Source organism: Camarhynchus parvulus, chromosome 1A (assembly GCF_901933205.1).
Source record: "Camarhynchus parvulus chromosome 1A, STF_HiC, whole genome shotgun sequence".
In the NCBI taxonomy this organism is placed as follows: domain Eukaryota; kingdom Metazoa; phylum Chordata; class Aves; order Passeriformes; family Thraupidae; genus Camarhynchus; species Camarhynchus parvulus.
In genome coordinates, this window is record NC_044586.1 from 6369511 (window position 1) to 6396900 (window position 27390).

The 27390-nt window shown below is 47.5% G+C and overlaps 2 protein-coding genes across 5 annotated transcripts in view; one reads left to right on the forward strand and one right to left on the reverse strand.

Annotated features, from left to right (window-relative positions):
* WASHC1 (WASH complex subunit 1) overlaps positions 1-6223 on the forward strand; it is a 37816-nt gene extending 31593 nt beyond the window's left edge. For all 3 annotated transcript variants that reach the window (XM_030959724.1, XM_030959725.1, XM_030959723.1), the window contains 7 exons: positions 396-532; positions 1439-1574; positions 2677-2881; positions 3340-3504; positions 3712-3870; positions 4438-4506; positions 5060-6223. In XM_030959724.1, the coding sequence (XP_030815584.1) occupies positions 396-532; positions 1439-1574; positions 2677-2881; positions 3340-3504; positions 3712-3870; positions 4438-4506; positions 5060-5211 (1023 nt within the window). In that variant the 3' untranslated portion in view covers positions 5212-6223. The remainder of the gene's footprint in view (positions 1-395; positions 533-1438; positions 1575-2676; positions 2882-3339; positions 3505-3711; positions 3871-4437; positions 4507-5059) is intronic.
* On the reverse strand, positions 3422-22706 carry DDX11 (DEAD/H-box helicase 11). Of its 2 annotated transcripts, none has more exons than XM_030959722.1 (27): positions 22528-22706; positions 22213-22437; positions 21642-21728; positions 20120-20277; positions 18971-19019; positions 18327-18434; positions 17905-17992; positions 16831-17033; positions 16107-16259; positions 15958-16004; positions 15095-15174; positions 14265-14309; positions 14073-14140; positions 13630-13668; positions 13037-13160; positions 12409-12543; positions 11826-11938; positions 11442-11514; positions 10973-11076; positions 10269-10418; positions 8318-8386; positions 8047-8147; positions 7554-7638; positions 6903-6978; positions 6615-6769; positions 6413-6498; positions 3422-3836 (listed from the first exon to the last, which is right to left on the reverse strand). In XM_030959722.1, exons 1-26 carry the CDS (start codon positions 22675-22677, stop codon positions 6469-6471), a joined length of 2715 nt encoding a protein of 904 aa, XP_030815582.1. In that variant the 5' UTR covers positions 22678-22706; the 3' UTR covers positions 3422-3836; positions 6413-6468. The 2 variants fall into 2 exon arrangements, with proteins under 2 accessions (XP_030815582.1, XP_030815581.1); XM_030959721.1 differs by having other exon boundaries at positions 12409-12546.
* Between the last annotated feature and the right edge of the window lie 4684 nt (positions 22707-27390).

Here is a 27390-nt window from a genome sequence, read left to right on the forward strand (position 1 = left end):
AGATGTGTGGGAAACTCTGCCTGCATGAAAATGTGTCGTAATTGGAGACACTGTAACAAAAGCCTTTTAGGCTGTGGTCCTTGATCCCTGCCTCTGACTATAGAGCCAGAGTGGTGTTTTTACTCTGGTGGATACTTGCCAGAGTAACAGTGTTCAGTATGACCCATCCAGGACACCAAAAGCACTTGCTGCCAGTCTGAACTGCCAACACTTGTCATGATTGTAGGGTTGCAATGTTGCCCACATATTTTCTAGCTCAGAGGGAGGTAGAGAGGGAGCAGCAGGGTTCCCAGACCATACAGTGCATCCAGCAGTGTGGGGTGTGGTGGCTGGGGAGAGCTGCCTCAGCAGCCATGGTTCTAGTGTCTTACCACCTTTTATCTGTCTTCTTGCAGGAAAAGCTCAAGTATTTCCCTGTGTGTGTGAGCACCAAAATTCACCAGGAGGATGATGCAGAAGAAGGCCTTGGCAGCCTTCCCAGGAACATCAGCTCCCTCAGCTCCCTGCTTCTCTTCAATACCACCGAGAACCTGTGAGAGCTGGAGCAGTGCTGTGCTGCTCACCTGCCCCTGCTTGTCCTCAGAGGAGCTCCCTTCCTCAGGCATAGCAGTGACTGCTTGCTTTCCTGGGGATGTTACCTATCAGGCTCTTGATAGGACAGGGTTTGATACCTCTCTGCTGGCTTCCAGCTGGGAACCTTCCCTGCTCTTTGCCTTGGGTGGAAGCAGTTATTTTGTCCGCTCCTGATCCTCTACTCACCTGATTCAACCCAATTTTGCACTTTCTTTTGCTTAGTTCTTCCTATGGTTCATCTAATTTCTTTCCAGCCTTGAGATATGCAGTCACTCCTGCCCTTCTCTGCCCTGTGTGCCAGCTTAGATACTGCTTCTTCTCCTGACAACTCTTCACAGCATTACTTTTATTGCTTTTGCTGCTTTAATGTCTCCACCACCTCCCTCACTGCAGTTCCTTCCCACTGGACTCACATCATGGTTCTTCTTTCTGCTCTTATTGAGGAGCTACTTAAAGCTCTTCTTGAGCTTTCAGCTGCTGGACCTTGTCTTTTTTCTCCTGAGCCATGGATCATTTCTCCTTTCTGTCTGTCCTCCTGCACCTTGAGTGACAAGTCACTGGTGTCCTGCTGCAGACTAGGATGGTTTCAGGCCAGATGGTGGAAAGGGGAGAGCTTGGTCATGTGGCAGTACAGTGGGGCTTTGCTGTAGAATCAATCTGGAGGCTGCACTGGCAGGGTGGGGAGCTGCTTGCCTCCTGGTTGTGGAGAGGAAAGGCAGAAAAATGGAGCTAAAAAAAGGAACCTGAAAGGCCCAACATGTTCCATCTTCATGAGTGAAGTCAGGTCTCTGCCTCCAAGGCCCTCTTGTGTACACTGTTTCTTCTGGCCTTGGCTCTCACTAAAATACTTGTTTTCTGCCCTTAGGTACAAGAAGTATGTGTTCCTGGATCCCCTGGCTGGAGCAGTGACCAAGACCCATGTGGCTCTAGAAACAGAGACAGAAGAGAAGCTCTTTGATGCACCTCTCTCCATCACCAAAAGGGGACAGCTAGACCGACAGGTGAGAGGCAGCTGCTTACATTTCACAGGGTTGTGCTCAGCTCGCTGAAAAGAAAGGACTTTGAGAGGGTGGTGAGCAGGGAGGACAAAAGCCCCTTACAGGGCTGCAGAGTATTCATTGATCAGAAGGACCTTGCCTGGTTTTGTGCTTGAGGTCCTGGTGTGAGCTTGATGAGTGAGACAAAAGCCTCACACTTGGCAGGCTTTCTCTCTGCTCAAGCCTTTGTTGGGTGGTGAAAGGAGAGTAATGGGATGGGATATCAACTCACCTTGCTGCTTGACCTCAGGGCTGTAGGGAGGTTTGGAGGATCTGTCACTTGATCAGCTCCCTTGTGCCAAATCCTGAGCCTCAGAGTCTGAGGGTGAGGTGCTACTGTTAGAAGGTCCCTGGGGTGAAGTGTGGTCCCCATCATTCCTGCTGGGAAGGGATGCCTACTGGTGCAAACAGAAGGGCCAGCCAGACTGAGCAAAGGGCTGTGCTTGGTGTACACATGGGGCAGGCAGTGCACCAAACCAGTTGCCCCAGCATGTGACTGGTACCTGACACCTTATAAAGGCCATAACTGGGGTGTACCAGCTTTGCTGGAGTGTCATTTGGGACTGGGAAAAGGAGCCTGGGAATCATTTGCTCATCATGTTGGACTGGAGGATATAACGTATATAGTGATATAATGTATATAGTGAACTCTTTATTCACAGTGCACCATCACTACTGTGTTGCCTGTGTGTTAAACACAAAAGCAAACCCCTGTAACTACTGAGTTGTGCTTCTGCATTTTAGTCTTTGAAATGGTTCAGACATTATCCTCTTCTGGAGGAGAAGGGACTGGTTTATTTAGGCTGCAGCAGTTAGTACATGAACGCTTCAGAGTTCACGTGCTACTGTGAAACTAAGAAAAGTCCTGCACTTATTCCTCCTGCAGTCTGCCTTTCCCAAGCCTGGCCTGCAGGAGGTAACCTCTAAGCACAGAGGTGTAAGGGTAGCTGATGTACCAAGGCACACCAGCACAGCTCTGACTGCTGCCCAGACTGTTCCCTGCAGTGCCCCTGTTTGCAGCAAGCACATAGTCACTGCCTTACCTTGTTGCTTTGGGTTTCTTTAGGTCGCTGAAAATTACTTCTATGTGCCAGATCTGGGCCAGGTCCCTGAGATTGATGTGCCCTCCTACCTGCCAGACCTGCCTGGCATTGCTGCAGACCTCATGTACAGTGCTGACCTGGGCCCTGGCATTGCACCCTCTGCCCCCAGCAGTGCAATTCCAGAGCTGCCCACTTTCAACACTGAGTCGGTGGAGCCTTTGCAACCAGGTATTTTCAATCTCTGATCCCAGGACTCCATGAAGGAGGAAGGCAGGGATTGCTAGAAAGTGGAGATGAGGCAGAAAGTCCCTTGGTAGAAATTTTAAAATAGATGATGGATTTTGCACCTCTGGTTTAGGCCTGAGGGAAAGCTGCAACCTGCTCAAGTTCTGGCCTGACTGCAGCCCCTTTACTTCCTTCCCTCTCTCTCTGCATAGCTAGGGAGGAGGGAGCACAGTGTGTGTGTCAGCCTGGTGGGATGCCCTTGTGCAAGTGGGATGCAGCTGGGGAGGGAGAGTAGGGGAATCTCAGACTCTTGCCTTGGCCCTGCCTGCTGTTAAGAGATGGTGCACAGGGCTGGAGTGCTCTACTGCAGGTGCTGAGGACTCTGATCTGTTGCTGCTGAGGTGTGTGAAGCTCATAGCTGAAACTGGGACTCTTCAAATACAATTTCTTTAATATTTCAGATCTCCAAGATGCTAAGCTCTTGCCACCTCCTCCCCCTCCACCTCCCCCTCCGCCTCCTGTTGTGCCAACTCCGGTGCCTCCTCCACCGCCCCTGCCCCAGCCCACGGCACCCTTGGAACCAGCTCAGGCAGTCAGCGAGGAGAGCAGCAGCACAGTGCCTGCAGGTAAGGGCTGGGCTCCTCCACAGCTGCACCAGCCTCCTTCCCTTCACCTGTGTCCTTGGCGGCCTTCCCAGCCTTCCAGCAGGGGCGGAGGTGCAGTGGGATGAGATGCTGTCAAGGTCTTGGAGTAGCCCTTGCCATGGGAATTTGGCTGGGCCTGTAGCTGATGCACTGACCCATGTCTGCTGCCTGTCCTTCCTGTCCCTGCAGCTTCAGTCCAAGGAGCCCCAAAGGAGGTGGTGAACCCCTCCACTGGGCGTGCCAGTCTCTTGGAGTCCATCCGCCAGGCCGGGGGCATTGGGAAGGCCAACCTTCGCAGTGTCAAGGAGAGGAAGCTGGAGAAAAAGAAGCAGAAGGAACAAGAACAAGGTGCTGAGACTCTTTGGCAGAACTTCTTTTCCTTGCCCAGGCTGGGGAGGTGTTGAGTATGGGGGCAGGCAGGCAAGGCAGGAGCCCAGTGAAGTCGTAGAGCAGAAAGGAGTTGTCTCCTCACAAGGCTGATGGAGGTCTCAGTGTTCACCACTCAGCCAGAGCTCTGTGAACTTGCTAAACCCCACTGGCCTGAAGGGCATCTGTCTCAGGGCTTGTGGGGAAGTTTCACATGTGATGCACAGGACCAGGCACACAAATGAAACCCTGGGGGACAGGGCTGAACCGGTTAAGGCACCTTGGCTGAGGTGAATTCCACTCAGTGGAATTCATTCAGTTCATTCCTCAATGAATTCCACTCTTGGTTTTCCCCAGGAGATGCCATTAACCCCGCTGTGCCGAGTGTTTTCCTCACCTGTAAATGGACTGTAGTTTTGGGGTGTCATACAAAATTAGAGGTTTGGAGTTTTTTCTTTAATCTGAAGGCAGTACTGCAGGGAAATGTGTTTGCCATAGTGCTTAGCTCAGACTAATCTTTCTTCACTGACTTGTTCTGCTCTGTTTCAGTGAGAGCTACGGGACAAGGTGGAGATTTGATGTCAGACCTGTTCAACAAGCTGGTGCTGAGGCGCAAAGGTACTGTCCTGCAATGTGGGCTGCTCCTTCCCTAGGAAGGAGGGAGAGCACTCCCTGGTACCCAGGCTGTGTCAGCCACAGCCTTGGAAACAGGAACAGATTTTCCTAGGCAGTGTACCACAGTACAGCTGGGAGTGTGTTTGCAGAGAATGAGCAGAGGAATCTCTACCTCAAGTCCAGCTGGAGGCACTGGAGGGGTTTATATGTTTCAGAGGATGGACCCTGAAAGCTGCCGTGCAGAAGGGACAGCAGTGCCTTTTCTAATCCAGTGCTTGGGCAGCTGGGCCCACTGCCCATATGGGCACTTGAGATGCTGTGGCAGGTCTCTGGGGCATTTAGATTGAAGGTCATACCTCAGTGCTGAGCAGACAACAGCAGCGACTTGCTCAGGGGAGCTGTAGTTAAACCTTGGCATAAGTGTATGGCAGCATTAAACATGTTGGCTGTTCTGGTTACCTGGGTGGTGAGAGCATGGCTTTCCCCCTCCCCTTTGCTGAATGTCTTTAGTCTCTAGTCCCCAGGTGTCACTCACTGTGATTTCCTTCTCTCACAGGTATTTCAGGGAAAGGCCCAGGAGCCTCTGGGAACACGGATGCTCCTGGCAGTCCTGCCGGTGCCTTTGCTCGCATGTCGGACTCAATACCACCCCTCCCTCCCCCACAGCAGCCCGTGGGTGAGGAGGATGAGGATGACTGGGAGTCATAGATGGGATCCATTGAGTATTAGTGTGGAACTATTGCTGTCTGAAAAATTTCCATGAAGTTGAAGGAAGCAGGTCCTTACTGCCTTCACTTTGGTAAAAGTGGGAAGTGTAATTAATTAAGAGTGTGTAAAGGGAAAGCCCAGCTGTCCAGCCTTACATCCCGGCACCACAGGCTGGAGGGCACCAGCTGCTAGAAGCAGGTGCTCCCCTCCCTGAAGGCAGAGCTTGTGCAGACCACAGGGTTTGGACCTACTCAAGGGGCAGGTGACTCACAACGGAAGTTTCTCAGAGGCAGCTGTTTCTTTCCCTGTGGGGCTAATTAACATACAGGGAGCAGGTAACAGCTCTGTGCCATAAGTACTTTGTTCCTTGTGGAGAGCCTGGAGAGGTGGCATCCAGCTGCTGAAACTGGAAAAGAAGCAAACAAGGCTTCTGGGATGAGACTTGCTCAGGATGACAGAGGTAGCTGGGAACAGCTGAGGCATTATGTGGCTGTCCCTGGTGTTATTGCTGCCCTCCAGCACTGACCCATAACCCAGGAAAGACCCCCAGGAAAATTAAATTTAAGAAGTTACTTTGAATTCAGAAGCTTAGGGGTTAAAAAGAGCAAAGCAATCCTGTGCTTAAACATGATCAAAGGAGAAGTGCTCTATTGTGGCCATATCTTTATTCCCCTTGTAAGAATGAACTGCTTCAATCTATTGGCTGCTTGAAGCAAGGTAGAAAGAGGGTGAGAAAAAATGTTACCCACAGCTGCTCCATTACCACTCTGTGTTATTCCAATATGACATAAATGAGTGGCCTGCTAGTTTACAATTCCTGTGAAAAGCTCAATGATGGCATTGGTCACTCAGGCCTCCTACACTTGGTGGTTGATGGGAAAAAATCATATGTGTTCAGTCAAAATAATTACTCCCCATACTTAAGTGTACTTAAATAATACTCGCCATACTTGAGTGTTTTTATTGAAAATATTTAATCAATTTAAATAAAACCTTAACAGCTGTAAACAAGTAGGTGCCTGTTGCTACTCTCTTCACCTGCCTCAGACCTACAACCAGTTTCCCTCCTGCCTGTGGTGCTGAAGGCTCTCTCACCATCACAGCACTCAGATACTGAACAGCAAATATCCACAAAGGAGGCAGAAGGCAGAGAATTTATGAAGTCCATGGTACAGAAAAGCAGCAACTTGTGTTACTTTACCTAGTCTTCAGAGGTGTAAGTCATAATGATGAACACCATCTGTTCTCTGCTCCACATCACAAAGCATCCAACTTGCCTCGGTGGAACTGGGAACACACAAAACCAGGCAGTTTGTCCTTGGCCTTACTCTAAAGGGAAAGGTCTAAAAAGGTCCAGATGAGGACAATGGGGAACAGTGACACAAAATACAAGGAGTTCTGACCTTTCTTAACTCGGCAAACGCTAATCCAAAGGCAGGTTTCACCTGGGTCCTCTCCCTGATCCACTGGGGCAGTTTGTTAAAGATGGCAGGGCGTGCGTACCTGTGGTCCAGGAGCAGGATGCTTGCAAAGTCCTTCTGGTGGCGAATGGCTCTGCCTGTTCAGAGGATAAAAACAAAGAATGGCCCAATCAATTGTTTGTTCCCATCATCTGTAATGCATTCTTTTTCCTACCCTCCTCCTCCAGTGTATTTGGTATACCCCAGCCTGTCCAAGGAAGGATGAATTACCTATTGACTGGTTTACTGCCTTCATGCACAGGTTTTCAATCAGCACTCTGCTTGGTGCCTGGCCACCAGCTCTGGGCTGGAAAGAAGAAATAGGCAAGTCTGAACACAAGGCAGATGTAAATCAAATTGAGGAATCTTGCTGAGAAAGTGAGGTAAATACTTTTACCCCTGCATGGTGAGTGGGTAGCCCGGCAGACCCCAAGTGGAGAGGAAGGAGGAAGAGAAGAAAGGCTGCAGTCAGAAAACTCTGTTGAGCGTTCACAAAGAGCCAACCCAAGGTGCCCTTGAAGGCAGAAATCTTGTCCCCAGGAACAGCACCTCCAGTGAGCAATGAGAAAGGACAAATGATCCTGGCAAGCAGCTTCTACCACCCTGCCACCCTCTGTGGGTTGAAGGGTCCTTGCTCCCCTTGGAGCTCAGAGCTGCCAGCAAGTCCTGGTGGCATTTCCCTCCACCAAAGCTCCTCTGTGTTTAGGGCCACCTGTCCAGGAGCAGCCTGGAGAATGCTGTGCTCTCAGTACCACACTGTCTGGGAAATGAGGGCAAGTTCAAGGAAAATAAAACCTCTGAAGGCAGCTCTGGGACTCATGTGCTGGGAAGTTAGTACCATAAAGCAGAATTGAAAGAGACAGAGGTGTAAGTGGCTCTTACCATTGTTTTATCAAGCCAAGTCATTTTTTCCTGGAGTTCTGGAGATTTAATGTTGGGGTAAGGCATTCCCACCATTATCACACACCTGCAAGGGAGGACTGCATTATTCTTAATGTCTCATCCTAGGGCACTTTGCCAACAGACTGATAAATTAGAGGTCACTGCACCCCTGAAAGACAGCCAGCCCTGCAAACCAAAGGCAACAATAAAGCACAGCAGTCTGACAAGCACGTGCTGAACAGAGCTGCAGAGGGATTCAGGGTGCCAGAACAAGGGATTATCTAGCACAGCAAGCCTAACTGCATTATACACAGAAGAGTGGCCTGGACAGGCAGGTTTTACACCACCCAGCAACCCCTCCTGTTGCTTTAAGCATCAGCTCAGTCACACATTCCCCAGGATTTTCTATCCATGCAAGTACTGATGTGCCCATCATGCTTGGAGTCATTACAGCACAAGCCAGAGGTGGCTTTCCAAGGAGCAGTCACCTTACCTTCCCAGGTCATCAGAGAAATTGATCCCTTCACTCATTTTGCCTCCAACTACAGAAAGCAGCAGGGCCCCCGTCATCTGTCCTCCTGTCTGGCTGCAGCGCTGCAGGAGAGGGACAGCAGCTTAAACCAGAGCAGGGAAGATTTCTGTGCTTCAGAAACACTCCCACACCTAGGCTAGAGCCTTCTTTCCTTGTTAAAAGTGCCCTCCTTTGCAGCATTCCCATACCTGCTGGGCTGCCACACTCCCACCAGACTGCCAGCTCAGCTTACCTTTATGCATTTGGCATATTCCACTAGCACCTGCTCCACCTGGTTGGCTTTCTTAGGCTCCTGAAAGATCTGTCAGACACAGTTCATCAGTTCAGCAACACAGCAATAGGAAGCAAACAGTTCAAAGAAAGCAAATCATTTTACCCCCATGCCATTAAACAACATGTGCAACTGAGGTCATGGAAGGGAAAATTGCCTGAAAAACTAAATAACTAACTAACTTTCCTCCACCCTGAAAATGCAATACAGCTTTTTTCAGCTGGGCTCTGAAGGGAGCAGCAGCTGCTCCTGCCCCTCCAACATTCCCTTTCAGGTCTGGGAGACTTGTTCAATACTGCAAGAAGTTACAAGTCATCCGAGAGCTGAGAGGCAAAAAAACAATGTGCACCTCTTGCACCTATGAATCAAGACCCTCTGGGGTCAGGGGGCTCTACAGCTGCAAGATCTTGGAGGATAGGGACAGGATCAATCAATTTGAATCATCAATTAATTCCAAGCAGGGGCTCCCCTTGCCCAGTGAATAAATTGGCTTTCCATGCAAAGCATAAATGAAGTAGTATATCTTTATGTTATTCTAGCACACCTAATTAGTTAATGAAAACCTCTGCAGTTAATTAAGCTGCATTTTATAGGTGCTGTACCTCAACCTAAACCCAAGTAGTTTTCCTAGTAAACAAGAGGTCCAACATCTGTCTTCTCTGTAACAGTAAAGAACCTACAGAATGGTTTTTCCTTTGGTTAGCAAGAAGTAATATAAAATTTTACCAGTCAAAGTCAGTCTTTCAGTAGAAAAAATAACTGGCAATTACAAATATAAGTCAAAACTGACTTATTGAAAAGTAGCTATTTAAGCTTCTGATTTGAATTCACTTTCCCTGTGTGATTTGTATATAATCTCAGTGTGATCTCACCACAGCAACCCCAGGAAAGCCTTGAACCTTCCCCTGCTAAGATGTGATCTGTGTGTGGGCAGTTGAAAGTCTCACTTGCTGCACTTACACCCAATTGCCTTGCTAATGCATATCCAATTTGCTGGAGACTGCAAAGGCAAAACAAAAACAATTTGGAGTTGAAATTTGGAACAAACTGTGTGTGGTCCAAAACCTTGCAGGGACCACGCAGAGCATTGGGACCCTGACAGGACACAGCTGAAAGGCGCTCAGAGTGGTAACTCTACAAACACAGAGGAAATGAAGCACAGTGCTTCCATGTGCCAGAATGCAAAAAATCACCAAAGCTATGAAATACCTGGGACTGTGGTAAGTTGTTTAGCTTTTGGTGCACACAAGTCACAGCCAGGGTATATGTAATTTTTCTTTACCCTGGTACATGATCCAGGATCCCTGCACCACAATCTGAACTGCCTGACTTTCAATACCCAGCTTTCAAATACCTGTGAGAGTCATTGCAAAGATTTCATATTTGCAGTGATCTCCCTATTTAATGTTTCTCACTGCTCCTTCAACAGGAGTCACCACTGCTAGTCTTCCAGTTCTCATCTCTACTTCTGGCAGATAGTAAAATGCCATTTCTCTTATGAACTGCCCTGTTGTCTCACTTGGCTGTGTTGGTCTGTGCTCGAGGGACACACAGATGAGCCTGGAAAAACAAATTCCCTGTAGGAGCTCAATCTGAACAGCCCCTCCCAGCCACAAGAGAACAAGGCTGCTGGCTATGGATAGCAAAGACTATCTGCCCCCATGGCCACTGCACAGGGTGTGCACTTCAAGGATGTATAGCTGCAATCAATCTCATTTAGATTGCAGCTCAGTGCTCAGCCACCCAGGAAGTGTAATTTATTTGCTCCTGGAGGGATTAGCTGGATAAACATCCATTCTGCTCTGTGCACAGACCATGGGAACAATTGTGAGAGAGGTTCATCATGCATATGGAATTGTTTGGGTTTTGACACCTCCGTGGAAAGTCCCAACTGCCCTGGCTGCACAGTCACCTTTTTCCTGGCTGCCAGGCGGGAGAGCAGCCCTGTCTTCTCCCAGTGTCCATACACCTGCTTCTCGTACTCATAGGAGGGGAAGAAGCACACCACACCTCCCGGGATCACATTGCACAGGTTGCAAAGGATTCGACCTGTCTCATCCATCTGCAAGAGAGATTACAGCATATTGCAGCTGACAGCAGCCCCAGCTAATGCTGCTCCAATTCTCTGCTCAGTCCCAGGATCACACCTTCCTTATGACATGCCTTAGGGAAGGAAAAAATGTGGGAAATAAGCCAGGTCTGCGAGAACTCCCATGGGGAGCTGGGCATCACTAAAAAGCTCTTGACTGCTTGGCCTTCTTCCCTAGCCCAGGGTTTCTGTTCTGGCTGTGGAGCCATGGTCATTCAGGAAAGGAAGGTTTGCCTCAGTGGATGGAAGCTGTCCCATTAGAACAGATACTGAGAGCTGGTCAGCACATCTGCCTGAGATTGAGCAGGGGCAGAGCAGACCTAGTATCTAGCCTTGGGTGCCCACTGGCCTGCCACAGGAAGAAGGAAGATGTGCCAAAATACCTGCAGCTGCTTCTGTGGTTTGGGATTTCCTTTGCCATGGCTTTTGCTCAGCCCCCCTCTTAAACACACAGTATACCCTGCTCTGAAATATAAGCATGTGAAGCAAAAAAAGATCCCAAGGAAGGGAACAAAGGACAAACTGACCATCTGAGGCAGGTCTCTGGTCTGGTAAGTGAACTCCAGCTGCTGGTTGGAAGGACCACTGCAGAGGATGATGGGTAAAATATTTTCTGGAGGAATGACATGTCCTGGGGACAAGAACAAGTAAGGAGAGTCAACATCACTGCTGCTGGCACAAACCCCACGAGCTGAAGAACTTGAATTGCATTCTAGTGACAGAGGCAAACATTTGCCTGGCTAAGCCAAAGTGCCTAAGTCACTCAGCTGCTCCAACTTCCATTCCCTCAGGCCCTGGGAGGAAGGCATGGCACACTGCCTGCTAATACCAGTCAAGACCACAGGGGAAGCTCAAAGTGAAAGGGAACCCACACCCCTTTGCTGCCCTGATTTTTAGGAAAGATGCCACATTGCTCTGAGTGCTGACAGAACAGTGCTGAAGGCAAACTGCAGCCCTTGCACTGCTGAGCCCTCCCTGCCAGCCCAGCACACTCACCACAGGAGAACTCCACGATCCGGGCAGGGTCCACACCAGCACAGCACAGCAGCTGCTCTCGGAAATCAGCCACCTAAGATCCACAAAACAAAGACAAGTGAAGTACCAGTGTCCCAAAAAACTCTACACCAGCAGCAGCACTACTGCTGGTCAAGCAGAGGAGCGGCAGCGCCCTCTGCCCGCACACAGCGGCGCCGACTCTGCAAAGCTCCTGTGGCACGATCCCGGCGGGATCCCTGGCCCTGCAGAGCCAGGATGGATCACGAGCTCCTCCCACCGCTCCCCGTGCTAGTTCCAACCTACTACCAGCTCTCTTTCCACCCCGGCTTGCAGATAGCACCCCCGACCTGCCGAGAGCCCAGCACAGCATCCTTATTCCCTCACCGGCTGCATGGTGCCTCCGGCGATGACGACAGCACGGCATTCTTCCACAACCTTGGCAAAGTGGACAGCTGGATTCAGCAAGAGGAATTTGAGGCTGCTCTGACCAACTGTGCCTGGGAAAAGGAGAGAAGAGTATTCAGGAGGGAGCTGTGACACATACTCAGGGATATGAGAGATTCTCCCTCCTGACCTAGGCACTCTGGCAGGTACCCACCTCTCAAAGTAAAGACTTGCTGTTCAACACAGACAGAGGCAGCAGCAGGTAATGCCAACCTGGAGGTTACCTTCTGCTTCCTAATCTCCCTGGAGCTGTACAACAGGTGCAGTAAATTGCAGGAAAAAACTTGACATCCAAAGTGGGAGCAGACCTCTGCAAACCCTGGCCCCAATGCCCTTAGTTAAAAATTCCCTTGGGGTCATAAGCATCCTCAGACAGACCAAGCCTGCCAGCCTACATCACAGATGGCACAAATGCAGGTTCCAGGTTCCCCAGAGACTCTTCTATCTCCTCCCTCAATGCCAGTGAAGCACCCTGCTTGTGACTGAGTCATGCCACCCCTCCCCAGTTCACCCTTTCCAGTACCTTGCCTGTTGAGAATGACTCTGCCATCTTGGTTTGCATTTGTGAGGGCTGAGAGAAATCCTTCAATCTGCATCAGTGGAGAGGCAGTTCGGAGCTGGTCGTGCTCAGCCTCCATGGGAGGGCTCTGGGAGGTACCTGCTGGCCCAAAAAAGAAAGGAGAGGCAGGCAAGGCAACTTAGAAAGGGGTTAAGCACAAAACATGCTCTACAGGAACACAATACCTGGCCTACATATGCAGGCAGAGAATAAATACCCATTAAAGGGGAAAATCCAAATTCCATCTCATTGCTAAAAAAAAAAAAAAAAAAAAAATCTGATTTTTGTGGATGGCACCACTAAGCAAAGCCACTACACACAGTAGGTCAGGTCCCAGAAGTGCAAAGCTTGAGTGCATGTGGTGTGGACATGGAATTACATCATTCAGCTTGAAAGGGACCTCACTAATCCAATGTACAGTTGCCTGGTCAGCTAGTGAGACCTGTTAAAAAACACCCATGCAGGACACCTTCTTCAGTCTCTCATTCTGCACATCTGCCTCCTCCCTTTCCTCATGCAGAGATGTGGGTTCCACATCCTCACTCTGCCCACAGATGCACAAGGAGATGATGCCTGAACTGCCTGAACTCACCCTCCTTATCAGATCCCTGCTGAAGGGTCAGAAGAAAGTCCTGCAAACCAGCCAGCTTCTGGTTCTCCTTGTTGGTCTTCACAGCTGAGGCAGGGCCCCCATATCGCTCCACAAACCCAAAAAGCTGCCAAACAAAAGCCAGAAATACTAAGACTACCAACAGCAGGAATCAGAGAAGATAAAGGCAGGTTTGCTGGTCTGTCACAAATTAAATTCCTCAGCAGGTGTTCACAAGCCAGCCTAATCAGAATGTATCAGCTCCCATTACCTTCCTACACCCACTGAATCAAAAGCAGAACAAGTTTCTGATGTCTGTTCTTCCAGTGCAATGCAGCCTACCTGGCTGGCAAATTTGAGGCCAAGCAGCACAGAACTGGCACCCACTGGAATACCGTGGTAAACAACATTGTATTTTTCTTTTCTGGATAAGCAAGAGTTAATCTGCCCATACAGTACTTTTTAAAGGAACCAGTTTGTTTGCAGAACAGGGTGGAGAAGACAAAATCCCACCCAGCTGCTGCATCTTCCATCTCAAAGTGCAGGTGTGAAACAGCACTGGAGCACTGCTGAGCATGAAACCCCAGGGCAAGTACCTTCCTGCTGATAAGGCTCTTCTCACAGTACCGCTGAACCTGTTGGAGGAGGACAGGAAAATGAACTGGCATTCAGCACCCCTTCTCCATCCTGCTGCCCTTGATCCCTGCCCAGCAAGGCTGTCACTTGCTGTGCTTTTGGGGAGAGGGGCACAGCTCTTTGTGGGCACCACCAGCCAGACCAGAGTTTATTACAATGTGAGAAATGTTTATTACAATGCATTCCAGAGTGCAAACACACAGTGTTGAGGTGCTGTGTTTGGAGATTCAAGGGGGTGGTTAGGTTACTAGAGTAGCAAAATTTCTGCTTGACAGCCCTTACAGTGTAGCTTTGCCTTACAGACAGCTGGAAGGCATGGGCTTTGGCTCTACTTCCAGCTCTCACACAATAATCTCAAACAAGTCACCACCACCTGTGCCCCAACAGACAACATTTGCATTACCTTGAAGAGGTTGATATTGTCAATCTGGCTCTGAAATAGGAACTCATTGATGGATTTTAGTACTGTCCCTGAAAGAAAATAGAGAGAAGGGGAAAATAAATTATTGGCTGCTGCTGGGCCTGCACCCCTTACTGGCTGCACCCATGTCCCTGACTGATAGCTCCAAACCCCAGGAGTTCACTCCAGTCTTACCTGTTTGGGAAACTGCCTGACATCCAGGATTCTGGTTCACATTACCTGTAAAGCATGAAACCAATTCAAAGAAGGCTTGAATCTATCTCAAAATTAAGCAGGAAATTAAAGACTGAGCTTGATGGGTACAGAGCATGAAAAACCCAAGAAGTAACTACACATCTGCAAAATGTGTCTATGCAGACAAAACACCAGCTCCCACTCAGTTTTAATTTGCCCTGTAGAGTAGCCCTACACTGCAGAATAAGTGTGCTGCTCCATCCTAAGGAACACCACCTACATTCCTAAGATCTAGGAAACAGATCATTGGAGAAAAGGAGCGAGCCCTGCACATTCCTGTGGACCTAAAATCAAAGCAAAATATTTTCCCACAAAGGAAAGGCAGCACTCAAGAAAGATTAATTCTGCAGATGCATGCTGACACACATACAGGCCTTGCTACCAGATGACCTGAAGATTTATTTCATGCAGTTCTTGTGCTACACTGTTATACATGTTACATATCTGCTGTATTCCTCACTTGGCATCTTGCATCATCCTCACTTCAACTGGATCTCAAAACCACACAGAAAAGGAAACTGCCTCTACCAACTTACAATGTCATCTGCTGCTCCTAAGCTAGTGAAACAAAGAGAAAGGTTCCAGTAGACATCAGTCAACTTCCCCATGTACAAACCAGCCTGCAAAATAAAACTACTGGAATCTGAACCTATACATAAGCAACACTTCCCTGCAGTCTCTGCAGAGGAGGAAGGAGGACAGTGTCCTGAGGAAGTACTAACTAGCTCAGAGTTTATCAGTATCCCTGGAGACACAAAAGGTTTGCTTACCTCCCAGCATAGCCACAAACTTCTCCAGTAAATACAGGATCTGCTTAATGTACATCAAGTTCTTTGCCTTCAAACGTTTCCTATGAAACATGAGACATGTTTAGGCCCCAAAACCTCTTCAGGGACTAACTGAGGCAGATGAGCTGCAGAAACAAGTACATGAACTCTTCTTCATTTTGGAGAGTCAGGAACTAAGATTTCTTCCAAGTTCACTCTCCCTGTTTGTGGCAGGGCACAGTCACCTGGATATCCTGCCAAGGTCATCCCAAAGCATTTACCCATGCTCCCCCCACTGTTCCTACCATTGCACTTCTCCTTGCATATTAATTATAGTTGGTTTATTACAATGGCAGCGATGCCTCATGACCCTGTTGCAATAATGCTCCAAACATTCAGAGTTATTATCACTGAACACAACAATCAGCCACTGCAGGGATGGCGAGGTGCAGAGCCAAAACCCACATACAGCTTCCTCCTCCTCCTCCTCAGAGCTTCCTGCTTCTACCATCATGCCAGTCAGCACAATGGGAGACTAAGGGAGAGACATGAAAGACTGAATCTTTTGAAACTCTGCATCACAAAGTAGAAGTGATTAGAGGGAGATATTGGGAAAGGAACTGAGTGTATAAGGGGAAAACAGAATCCTCAGGTTATCCCCTTCTCACTGCTTAATACCAGCCCCAGGAGTCTGACTTAGACAGATTCTAGACAGAGATAATGAAGCAAGTGTCTTTTCATCTGCAGAACTCTTAATGCAGTAATCTTCCACTTGGGAAAAGCAAGCAAGACCCTGCAGCCATGGGGCAAGCCAGGTCATCCACAGACCTTGCCTGTGCTGAGCTGTTTTCCCCCAAGAACCTCACCTGTATCGCTCCATGTACTGCGACAGCTGGGAGTGGGCACAGCACAGCTGCACAAACAGAAAGCAGGAGCTGTTGTTATAAAGGAGAGAAGAAAGAGCACTGCTGGAAGCAGAGCTCCCTCTCCATCAGCAGGCCAGGCTGTGACTCACCTGAGAGCCGCTGACCTCGGCACTGTGGATGCAGGTGATGGTGTCTATGAGGTTGTGGGCCTCGTCAATGATCACAACCTGGTCCTTCAGCTTGATCCCAGCAGCGTTCCTGGTAGGCTCATGCAAAAGCATCTGATAGGGCAGCACCACCAGCTACAGGAGAGGCACACACTGCCCTGATTCCAGCTCTCATCCTTACAAACTTAAGGCATTCTACAACCACTCATTAAGAGCCTGTATCAGAGGGGCTGTTAATTCAGAATTCAGCCAAGTGACTTACTCTTCTTATGGGAAAAGTAAGAACAAAACCAGGAGCACATGCTTGAGAGGGGCACTGGGATGTATGCTGAAGAGAAATGATTATGCTACAATTGCATATGGGCTCAGGATACCTTCTAAATCTACTTTGGAGCACTGAAACTCTTCAGAGAGAACCCAGCAAGGAAGAAGAGTGGCGTAAGATCTAAGAGTACACCTGTATGTCAGTATTGCCTCACACTTGCTGAACTGCTCAAGTATTTCAAAATGCTGAGACATACAGCATCCTTATGAATTTCTGATAGGAATTCTCATTTTCTTTTGCTTTCTGAGCAAAACTAGAGCTGGCAGAAACACAGCCTGTTTACAGACTCCCCCAATCTAAGTCACAGTACTAGAGGGAGCAGGCCAGCAGTTCATTCATAGAGTGCCTGGCATTAATGCCACTAAGACTGTTACACCTTACCTGAGCAGCAGGGATAGCAAATCGACTCCCATAATATGGGCAGGCTTTGGTCTCCCTTCCCAGGGACACCAACTGCTCAATATCCTTCACTTCCACCAGAACTTCATCACGGAGAAACTGCATTTGCTCAAAGGAATAAAATGGGCACACGGCTCGACTCACACGTCTCTTCTTCCCCTCATTCTCCTCATTGCTCTTCTTTTCTAACAGCAGAAATCAAAAGTAAGCTATGAGCAACAGACACAACAGCCTAAAATAACCATTTTGCAGAACCTCATAGATTTCAAAGCAAGCTTTGTCCTGTGTATTCCTGACCTATCACCTATTTTCAAATTATTCAGCAGTAACATTTCCATCTCCATAGTGGAAACTGCCAGTTAGATTTAGCATGTGACATCTTCCAACATTCTAGCATTGAGTTAACAAACACAAATATCTTTCTGTGCAGAAGTCCTGACCAGCTTAAGACACAGAAAATTTATCCTGATCTCAGCATAGCCTGGAGATCAAGAAAAGCACCAAAGATTCCTGTTCCTCCAACTTGGCATTTTCAAGCTTCTACCACTCTTGCTACAACTGACTGGCAGTGCCCACTATCTCCACACTCTCATGACACCTTTATCAGGAATTGCTTCCCCAGGCTGGGAGCATGTGGTATTTTCGGGGTCCCTTGTCGTGGGGAGGAAAGATGAATCTGATTCCATGTTCTTAGAAGGCTAATTTATTGTTTTATGTTACTATATTATATTAAAGAATGCTATACTAAACTATACTAAAGAACAAAGGATACTTACAAAAGGCTTAACAAGATACTACTGAAAAACCTGTGACTCTCTCCAGAGCCTCGACACAGCTGGCTGTGTCATTAAGTTAAAACAATTCACATGAAACCAATGAAACAATGACCAGTTGGTAAACAATGTCCAAACCACATTCCCAAGCAGCAAAACACAGGAGAAGCGAATCAGATAATTATTGCTTTCATTTTTCTCTGAGGCTTCTCAGCTTCCCAGGAGAAGAAAACCTGGCAAAGGGATTTTTCAGAAAATATGACAGTGACAGGAGCATTCTTACCATGTTTGTTCTTCTGCATCTCCATGCAGCGGTCATTGATTAGCTGGAGAGTGCCCAGGCATCGCACCTCCTCATTCACACACAGGTTCTGGCACGTGCAAACAGAGGAAGAGGAAGTCAATTCACAGCTGAGTGCCCCCACGTATAGCCCCTGCTGTAAAATGAAAGCTTTTCTTTAAAGCAATCTCAGGCCAGACTCCAAAAATGGAAAGTTTACCAGTTAGACATTGTACATACTAACTGCTACAAACATGCTCAAGACTCACAGAAACTTAGGAGGAAAAAATGAGACAAAGAAGGCTCACTGCTACACAATAGCTTCTGAAAAATGCTGCCAGAAGTCTCCAAGGTGACTTCTGTGGCAGCAGATCCACACAGCTCGTGGCAGTGTGTTCTGGGTCCCTGAGAAGAGCAGCACGTACCTGCCTGGATCCCAAGGAGACCAGACGTGTGTCTTTGCCAAAAGGACTTTTCTGCACCTCACGCACGAACTGGGACAGCTGGGAGTGAGTGCGGCTGCAGTAGTAGATCTGCAGTGAGGAACAACAAAGAGAAGACAAGAAGAATATGGAAGCCATTTCCTACCCTATGACCAATCTTACAAGGAAGCAGCCAAGCACTTCAGCAAGCTTCACCTTGCTCAAGCCTTCAAAAGCACAAGGCACATGTTTGAGAGTCACCTTAAAACTGCTGAGGCCAAAAGCACCATCTTTGTTTTCTCCTCTGCATTTGCTTTTGTTGCCATTTAATTTTCCAAGGTCTCTATAAAACAGGGACTCACCATAGGAGAATAATAATAAACTATTTATTGCTGTGTACTTTTACAGCAAGCCACAGCAAAAATGAAGCAGTGCTAGCACAGCAAGCTGCTTAGGCAGGCAGTGTAGTCCAGAAGGAGATGAGCACAGCAGAACTAGCTGTCTTTATCAACAAACCTGGCAGGTCTTGGAAGCTAGCTCCTAAATCCTTCTGTACTGCCTGACTGTTGGAAAGTGCAAGGAAGCCATCATTCTGCTCACTCCAACACTATTCTATGAAGTGACACTATTTAATTTCCTCCTCTCACCTTAGTCACATGCTCCTCTTCCAAATCATCATCATCATCTTCTTCCAGCCTAAGAAAAGAGAAAGCTCAAAGAGTTTCCTTTCAGCAGACCACTGACAGTAAGAATCAAATGATGCTCCACCACAGCAGTGAGGTCTCAAGAGAGATGATTAAGTCATCTCAAAAAGAGCCTCAGAACTCATCTCACGTGGTAAAAGAAAATTTAACTTTTTAAGAACTGTGTAAATGTGCATAATCAAGTCAAGCCTTTCTCTTTAAAGGAAAAAACTCTCCTGGGCTGTGCCTTTTTTCCAAGTCCAAGAATTTATTTTTCTTTTGATTGAGGGGCCTCTAAGCCTCAGGCATAAGCTAATCAGTGCTATACTATTCTTTGGTGACTATTTTTGTAAAGCTTTCCCATTAGAAGCAATTTACCACCCTTCAGATATTGCATAAAGAAGGGCTTCAGGAAAGCATTCAGCTGCCATTGAGCTCCTCAAAGGCACCAGCAGTTCAATGTTTGATAAACTATCTACATATAAAAAAAAAGTATTTAAGTGCTCTTCAATTTTTAAGGCAGAAGGATATGTCTAGACAAGAATTAGTAAATTTGTAATTTAAATGTGTTTGATTTTTTGTGCTGAAGTATGGCTTCTGGCTTTCTACATAAAGCAAATGCATGAGGGAGAAAAGTGTGCCTGGGATTTTCAGGCCAAAGCTCTGTCTTCAGAAATGAGAACATCTCTGCCTTTAGAGTATCAAAAGATGCCAGTGCTAATCTGTAGAACTGACAGCTTCCTCTGGTGTCCTGAGTTCCATTCTGCTTTTCTAATGCAGGGAACTTGATCTCGAGTCATTCACTCAGCATCCAGAGGCACTCTTTGGGAAGGCAGGACACTGCTGCACATTTTAAGATGCCCTTTCTCACAAAGCACTTCAAGTCACTCAGATCGGTCTAACAAAAGTTTAAAAAAACCAAAGCAAACCAAACTAAAATCCCCCCCAAACAACCAATTAAATAAAACCCCAGAACAACCACCACCTTAAACTGTTTGAAAAGGTGAGAAACACTTTTTAATAAAATCTGCACAACTTCTTTAATCAGGGAAAGACAAAAATTAGATGGAAAATGTTTCCTTAGCATGGAATCCCCTCAGTCCCCGTCCTTACCCAGATTCCACTTTCTTTTCATCATCACTCTCATATTCAGCAAGAATCAGCTCCTCCTCATTGTGATCCAGCTGGTCCAGAGCATCCTCTCCAGCTCCCTGGGAAAGAGCCTCCTTGCTGAGCTGAAGAAGGCGCTTTGCCTCATCCTCCTCGCATCTCTGGAAGGAATACAAAGGCACAGCATTTCCCATATAAAAAGAGAGTGGCACAGGGGTTGCTTTATGGCATGAACAGGTCAGAAGCCAGCACAGTCCCTCACAGAAGGCTGAAGCTGTTCAGCCCTACAGAATTTTTGTTAGCTGTTACCAACATCCAAAGGCTTGCTCACACAGATGGTTATGAAGGGGAAACATGAAGGACCTTCTCTGCAAAAGGCCTGCTGAACTAATAGACTCTCAGTGAAGTGTTCATGTAATCCAGTATTAGCTGCTTAAAGTGGCCCATAAAAGATGTCTGCCTGAGAGAAAATAGTGTGTAAATAAACCTGAACAAGCAAACATGTAAGGACATAATCAAACACTGTGCACACTTAACTCAAAGCTAGAATCAGCTCAGCATCGGGTTTAGAACAAGATTTCTCTTGCTGATTTTTCTCCAGTTGTATGACTGTTACTCTAACATAAGTCTACAAAAATTCAGTTGAACTGTTGAAGAACAGTTTTCTGATTAAGTTTTGTGTCACAACAAAGAAAAGTTCATTTTTTCCATCTCAAAACAGTGTCTTCCAATGTCAATGAGCATTTTATTACCATGGAATTGTAACAGAAAATGCAGTTAGTAAGCACTACAGAAAAGATGAATCAGTCGCTTTTCTAAATCTCCCTATTTCTCTCAGTTGCTTTCTTGCTTTTCATCATGCTTCTTATTTCACATGCTCTTCATCCTCTTTTAAGAGACAAATTCTTTGCTCCATTTGTTTTTTATTTGCCATTCTTTACTATTTCCTTTTGACAGGAGTTGACCAAAACATTAGACAGTATTTGAGATAGAGCACACTAGAAATTAATAGCATGGCAGCCTAATAAATCTATTTGGGGACCTGAACTGAATATTTCTGGGAAGTATAACTCATACAATCAAAAACCATCAAAAGCACTGAGGCCAGTTCATGCACCTATATGTGAGGAAATATGTATCTGTGAACTTTAATACCATTTTTATTCCAGAAATAGAGACTGTTCACATATGTTCATAAAACAGAGATCTTTCCAAAAAATGCCTCTGAGTATTAAAGCTTTTAAAAGAAAAGCAGAAAGCCAGAAGGCAATCAGAACACACATCATTTCTGCCCACACACAAAAACTGTCACAGGAAATTATCGATGCACAAATTGTTTTTCACATCTGTACTTTTAAAAGGACAATTAACAAATCATTTTGGATGACCAATTTCAGAAACCTCATACAAAGAGCTCCTCAAACAGGTGGGTTGGAAAAGTCAGTGTGAAGTCACACATAAGCAAATATGAACAACACTGAAGGTAACCAAAACAGAAAGTTCTCATCTCTGTGGAGTAACTCACCTTCCTCTTTGCTGCATATTTTAGCTGCACATTTTGCCGAATCTTCTCAAGACGATCTTCTCGCTTTTTCCTTCTGATCTGCTCTTCCTGCAAAAATGGGAGAGCGTAGGCAGGATTAAGTGGATTTCGTCCTCAACCTTTGGTATCATTACTTATGCTCTGGGCATAGAAAAAAGACTAAGGGAAACAAAATTGCCGGGACAGAGTCCCGGAATGATCGCCTACTGAATGTTACTCTGCTCAAAGCAATAGTTTCCTGTCTTGGGCAACCTGCAGGCAAAGACACACCACCACCAAATTTGCCTGACATGTTCTCCACTCACCATCCAGAATACGGGAACAGTTTGCCCAGAGCTGCTGGAGTTCCCTTCCCGGGGGATGCTAGAAAGCCGCCTGGACACTGGGTACCGCGCTCCAGGGAGAGGCCGTTCTAGGTGACCCCAGGGTCCCTTCCAGCCCCAGCCATGCCGTAACTATGTGATATCAGCCCTCCGGATCCTTTCCTCGTTTTTCCACCTCGTTTTTTCACCTCGTTATTTCATCCATCCCCTACACACGAGCGCTTCCCCACCTTCAGCCTGTCCACCATGTCCCGCTCCTCTTTCCTCTGCACGAAGGCCGTGACCCAGTCCGGCTGCCCGGCCGTGTCCGCGCTGCCCGGCCGCGCCTGCTGTGGGCTCAGCGCGTCCTGCCCGCCGGCCCCGAGCGCCAGCAGCCGCTCCTCCTCCTGCCGCCGCTTCTCCTCCCAGTCCCGGAGCCAGGACAGAGCCCCGCAGATGAGGCTCAGCGATTTTCCCTGTCACGGAGAGCCGGCAGGGTGAGCAGCGCTGCCGCCACCGCCGCGGCCCTGCCCGGCCGCAGCCGCGGCTCGGCCCCGCCGCCTCACCGTGCCCGTGGGGCTCTCGAAGATGCCGACCCGGCCGGCCTCCAGCGCGCCGTACAGCGCCTCCATGAACTGCTCCTGGATGCGGTACGGAGTGTAGGGGAACGGGAACCGGCCCGGCACAGGGCCCGCTGCCGCCGCCCCGCTCTCCATCCCGCCCGCTTCGAACCGGGCGCCGCCGCCGCGGCCGCCCCTTCCCGTGACGCGACGGAAGAGCCGCCCTGCGCTGCCCTCTAGGCACGGAGCCCCGTTCCCCATCCCCTCCCCTTACGCACGGACAGAAAATTACACTTCAGGGGGAAAAAAAAAATATTTAGGATATGTGAAAAATGCATATTTTCTGATTGGCTTTTCGCAAATATTAAAATGAATATCATATGTGTTATGTTAGAAAGTTATGCTGCATTAATTTTCTTGAGTAGTGTGTTAAATAGAGTTTTAGGTTGTAATGTAATGTTAAAATAGAAACTATGCTATGTAAGATACTTTTTTTAAAGAAAGGACTCGCAGCGAGATAGCAGCCACAGGACACCTAAATCTTTCAGAGAAAAAGAATTTATTGCCCTCTTATCAGAAGAAATGAACTTCATCCTGCCTCACTCAGCCCTGAAGATTCTGTCAGGATTCAGAGGAAGAAGCTGATTCTGACCAGACAGAATCCTTTGTTTGAATGGAATTTATGCATCATGTATGAGATGCATGAATATGTAACAGGTTATTGTTTTTAAGGGTTAATCCTCTGTTAACTTGTGTCCTTTTTCGGGCTTATTTTGCCCAGAAAAAGGTACCCGGACATCTGTAACTCTTTGTCTCTATTGTCTCATATTGTCCTAATCCAAATTGTCCAAATTATTATTACTCTAATTATATTGCTATTCTTATAACCATTTTATTATTATTAAACTTTTAAAATTTTAAAAACAAGTGATTGGCGTTTTTCACAGATGGAAACACACAGTATTAAAACACTGCCATACAGAAAGGGTTTATATAATACTCAGTCCTGTATTTGAACTGTATATGTTCATACTCTGGAAACAACAGCCACCTAAAGAAGAGCAGCATAAGAAGAACAAGACAACTGCAATCAGTTTCTGGACCAGCAGTGAGAACTCATTGTGTACTGGTTCAGACTAGGCCATCTGGGGAAAATCCTTTCTTTTTGGGTTAAATAATATAAGGCCATATTTTTGTCCATGTTTTGTTGATGTCCCACGTTGGAAGGCGTTTCAAATCAGCAACAACAAATCTGGGAGAAGCTATAGACTTCCCTTCAACTGGAAGCACTTCTGCATCCAGGTTTTCTGGGAACAGCCATTGGTTTTGTGTTACCTAGCTATCATGAGGTAGGAATTCCTTGTCCCATGTAAGATTTGGAAAATAGAAAGAAAAGACAAACAGATTTAAGTTCAGACTATTTATTTCCTTTCTTGCCTCCAGTCATAGCCCTTTTCCTTAAAAAGAAAACTCTGCAGCAAATTGTATCTAGAGTTCATCTACAGAACAGATAGACAACTGAGTAAAATGATAAACTGTTTTATTACCCTTTAGACTGAAACATTTGGAGGCTCCTGGTTTTTCATAGGCTATACTCATTTGGAGACACATTGGAAATTCATGCTAGAGTGTGAGGTACAATGGACAGCACTGAACATCATCCTGTCACATGGAACAGGGTGTGATGCAGCAGACCAAACCCCCCTGTTTCAGATGATTTGCAGATTTTGGAAGACACCACTACACTGGTTATACCAATCCCCAAAGTTTTGTTTACAACACTCAGGGCTGAAAAACATTTGCAGTACAAACAAAGCACCTCAAAGCAGCAAACTGACTCAAATATTCTCAAATATTGTTAGCACAAAAAGAAGAAAAAGCCATACTTTGGTTTATGTCTTTTACCATTATGAGTATATTCTTTGCTGAAAAATACACAAGATTGATTTCATTTTGGACAGGGTCTTTTTGAAAGGGTATTAGACACCACAGGACTTTGCCATATTCTGCCCACAGATCTTCCTGGAAGCAGAAACTATTTAGTGAAGGAGCAGAAGGGGCAGGGTGAGTGTGGAGTGTGCAGCATGGTACATCCCAAATTTTCAGCATTCAGCTCCTCCCTTCCCAGACATGCTCCATGCAATTTCTCACCTTGTGAGCAGACTCTCTACTGGCTCAGTGCTGGGCTGCTTCTGGTCACACACCTGCTTCTCTTCATTTATCCGAAAGGTTGAAGCCAAGCTGGGGACTGCAGGTCCTGATCAGAGGAAGGAAAACAGACACAATAAATACCTGTCATGGCAGCCGTGCTGTGGGGTGAGATTACAGGAGCATAAGTATTTAGGAGCTGAAAGTAACCTAGACCATGATGAAAATGGTCTGGGTTACTAGAAAATGATGCCCAGAAACATGAGTCAGGGTCACTGTCTGTCCTGCCATGCACCCTGTGACACCCCTGTTCAGGTCCAATAACCAGGGCCAGCTCAGGTAGCACATACAGGTCAACCAGATGTCCAGAGAGCTGCCTGACAGCTCACTGCTTTCTCACAGCTGTGTGGATGTTTGTCCTGCTGCACTTCCAGACCAAAAATGCCTCCTGATGAGTTTTGTGTAAGAAAACTATCGATTCCTCAAACCTTTTTCTCTCCATCACCTTTCTTCCTAGTGTTTTCTGCCATGGTCTGGAGCCCTTTGTGGATTCTGTCTTAATGGATCAGCCAAGCACACACAGATCTGGGCAAGAGACAAGATTTGATCTGCTCACACATTATCAACAGCAGCAGCCCAAAGGCAGAATTTCCTACCTTGTGCTCCAAAAAATTGGCCGTTTGACTGCTTCTTTCCAGATGGATTTTACAGGGCTGGCAGCGAGCAGAAGGGAAGAGTCACACACACCTGTCCGTGCCCAAGCAGTGCCTGGGGGAGGGGGCAGCAGGGAGGGAGCAGGAGCAGCGGAGGACGGAGTGTTCGGAACGCAGGTGTCTGTGACATCGTGGCAGAGCAGCACAGGTGACAGCTCCAGCAGGGCAAGTGGGCCCCAACTGTCACAGGCACTGCTCCCAGTGCCATGACGGCCTTGTGGGCTTATCTGGCTTTGTCTGGTGAGTAGGATATGTCCCTCCTCCAAAGCCAGCTGTGAGGAAGGGCAGCCAAGCCAGCTGCTCTGCACTCTCCCCATTACTCCTCAGAAGGAAGGGATGAAGCATCCTCCAATGCCTCAGGTGCAAAGATCCATGGGCTTATCATTTTGTCAATTTTCACCCCTGGAGTTGGTATTTTATTCATCAAGGAGGGCCACAGAGTGACCTAAGAGCCAGACAGGAGTCAGATCTGGATGCAATGGGCACAGGCTGGAGCAGAGGTGGAGACTGGAGATGCTGTGACAGGGACAGCTGGATGCATTAAACCAGACACAAGCGCTAAGGCACAGGTCTGGAGTTAACCCACAAAGCTAAGAGGGGGGAGTTGGCCCAGTAAAGCAACAGGGGAAGCAGGAGAAAGAGGTCTGAGAGAGGACCTTGGTTAAAGACCTATTTAGACAGAGGAAGAGAGTTTGCAGAGCCTAAAAATCTTGGAAGGAAACAATCTACTTGCTGCAGCCCCAACAACAGAGCAATAGTCTCAGTTTCAGCCATGACTTCCAAGACATTTCTCCCAGTTCAAGATTTGAATCTCCAGAGCTTTGGTGAAGGTCCCTCAGCCACGTACTGTCACTCCTTTCAACATGGGTGAAACAAATTTTCAGGTTTGGACCTTCCATGTCTTGCTTGTAAATGCATTTTCCATGTGCTGGATCCTGCACCCAGAAAAGGCAACAGAGATGTGGTTTCAGTCCTCCAGCTGTTCCAAACATGTCGTGGTTAGCATTTCCTTCTCCCTCTGACTCCCTGCACTCTGTTTTCCACCAGTGCTCTTGGGCTGGGGCTGCATAGGTGGCCCTCGGGGCACAAAGGCACAGGAGCCAGGAACACCCCTCTCTGACCAGGAATACCACCAGTTCTTCAAGTTCCTGAGGATCACCATCCAAGCCAGAACCGCCTGCGAGCTCCGCGAGCTGTACGGCTGCAAGAACTCACTCGTCCAGAGGCTGGATGAGTATGAAAACCACGGAGTCATCCCTCCAGGTAAAGCCAACCATGATTCCCAAGGACAGGCAGCTGGACAGGAGTCCTGCATGGCCCTGGTCACTGGGAGAGGAAACACTCAGGATCTGGGGAGGAGAAGGGTGTGGGGAGGTGGGTAGCGATCCTGCAGTGAGGAGAAGGCATGTGCTCATGGGCAGCCTCTCTCACATTTCATTGGATCCACAGGAATCCAATGGATTCCCTAGGACCGATCCCTAGGACCAGCCTCCTCTCACCCCTTGGGTCATGAAGATGACCAAGAAGCAGTGGAGTTTCTCAAAAGGTCCCCATATGACACAGAGGGGGTTTCATGGAGGGATGTCACTCCACAGGGAGGTTATTGCAAAGGGGGATGACAGCACTGGAGTCTGTCACTGGGTCTGTGTCTTTATTTGCCTCTTTCTAGGGCCTATATGCTCCGAACTGCCAGAAAACCCTTTCTTCCTCAACTTCTGCACCTTTTCTCTTTATCGCTGTATTATGAAACAGTATTTCCTTAAGGTGAGTTATTTAGCTGTTTCCTGAAGGCTGTGGTGTGCTCTGGGCAATTTATAGGCAAAAGAGAGAGCCCTGAATATCAGTAAGTAGGAAGACAGAAAGCTAAAAGACAGGGAAGATAGAAGAGAACCATGGGCAGCCCATCATGCAGGGGCACTCACACCAAGCTGATTAGCTAACACAGATGGCACCTGCAGCCACTTGCCAAAAAGGAGACTTTGCAGAAGGCATTCTTCAAGAAAATGAA

Bases quoted from the DNA above. Each gene is read 5' to 3' on its own strand.
- DDX11 (XM_030959721.1), bottom strand. From the start codon at position 22,677: ATGGAGAGCGGGGCGGCGGCAGCGGGCCCTGTGCCGGGCCGGTTCCCG. The intron at 22,438-22,527 runs GTGAGGCGGCGG...TCTCCGTGACAG, and splicing joins TCGAGAGCCCCACGGGCACG to GGAAAATCGCTGAGCCTCAT. The intron at 13,669-14,072 runs GTAATGCAAATG...CTCCTCCAACAG, and splicing joins ACAATATCAACCTCTTCAAG to GTTCAGCGGTACTGTGAGAA.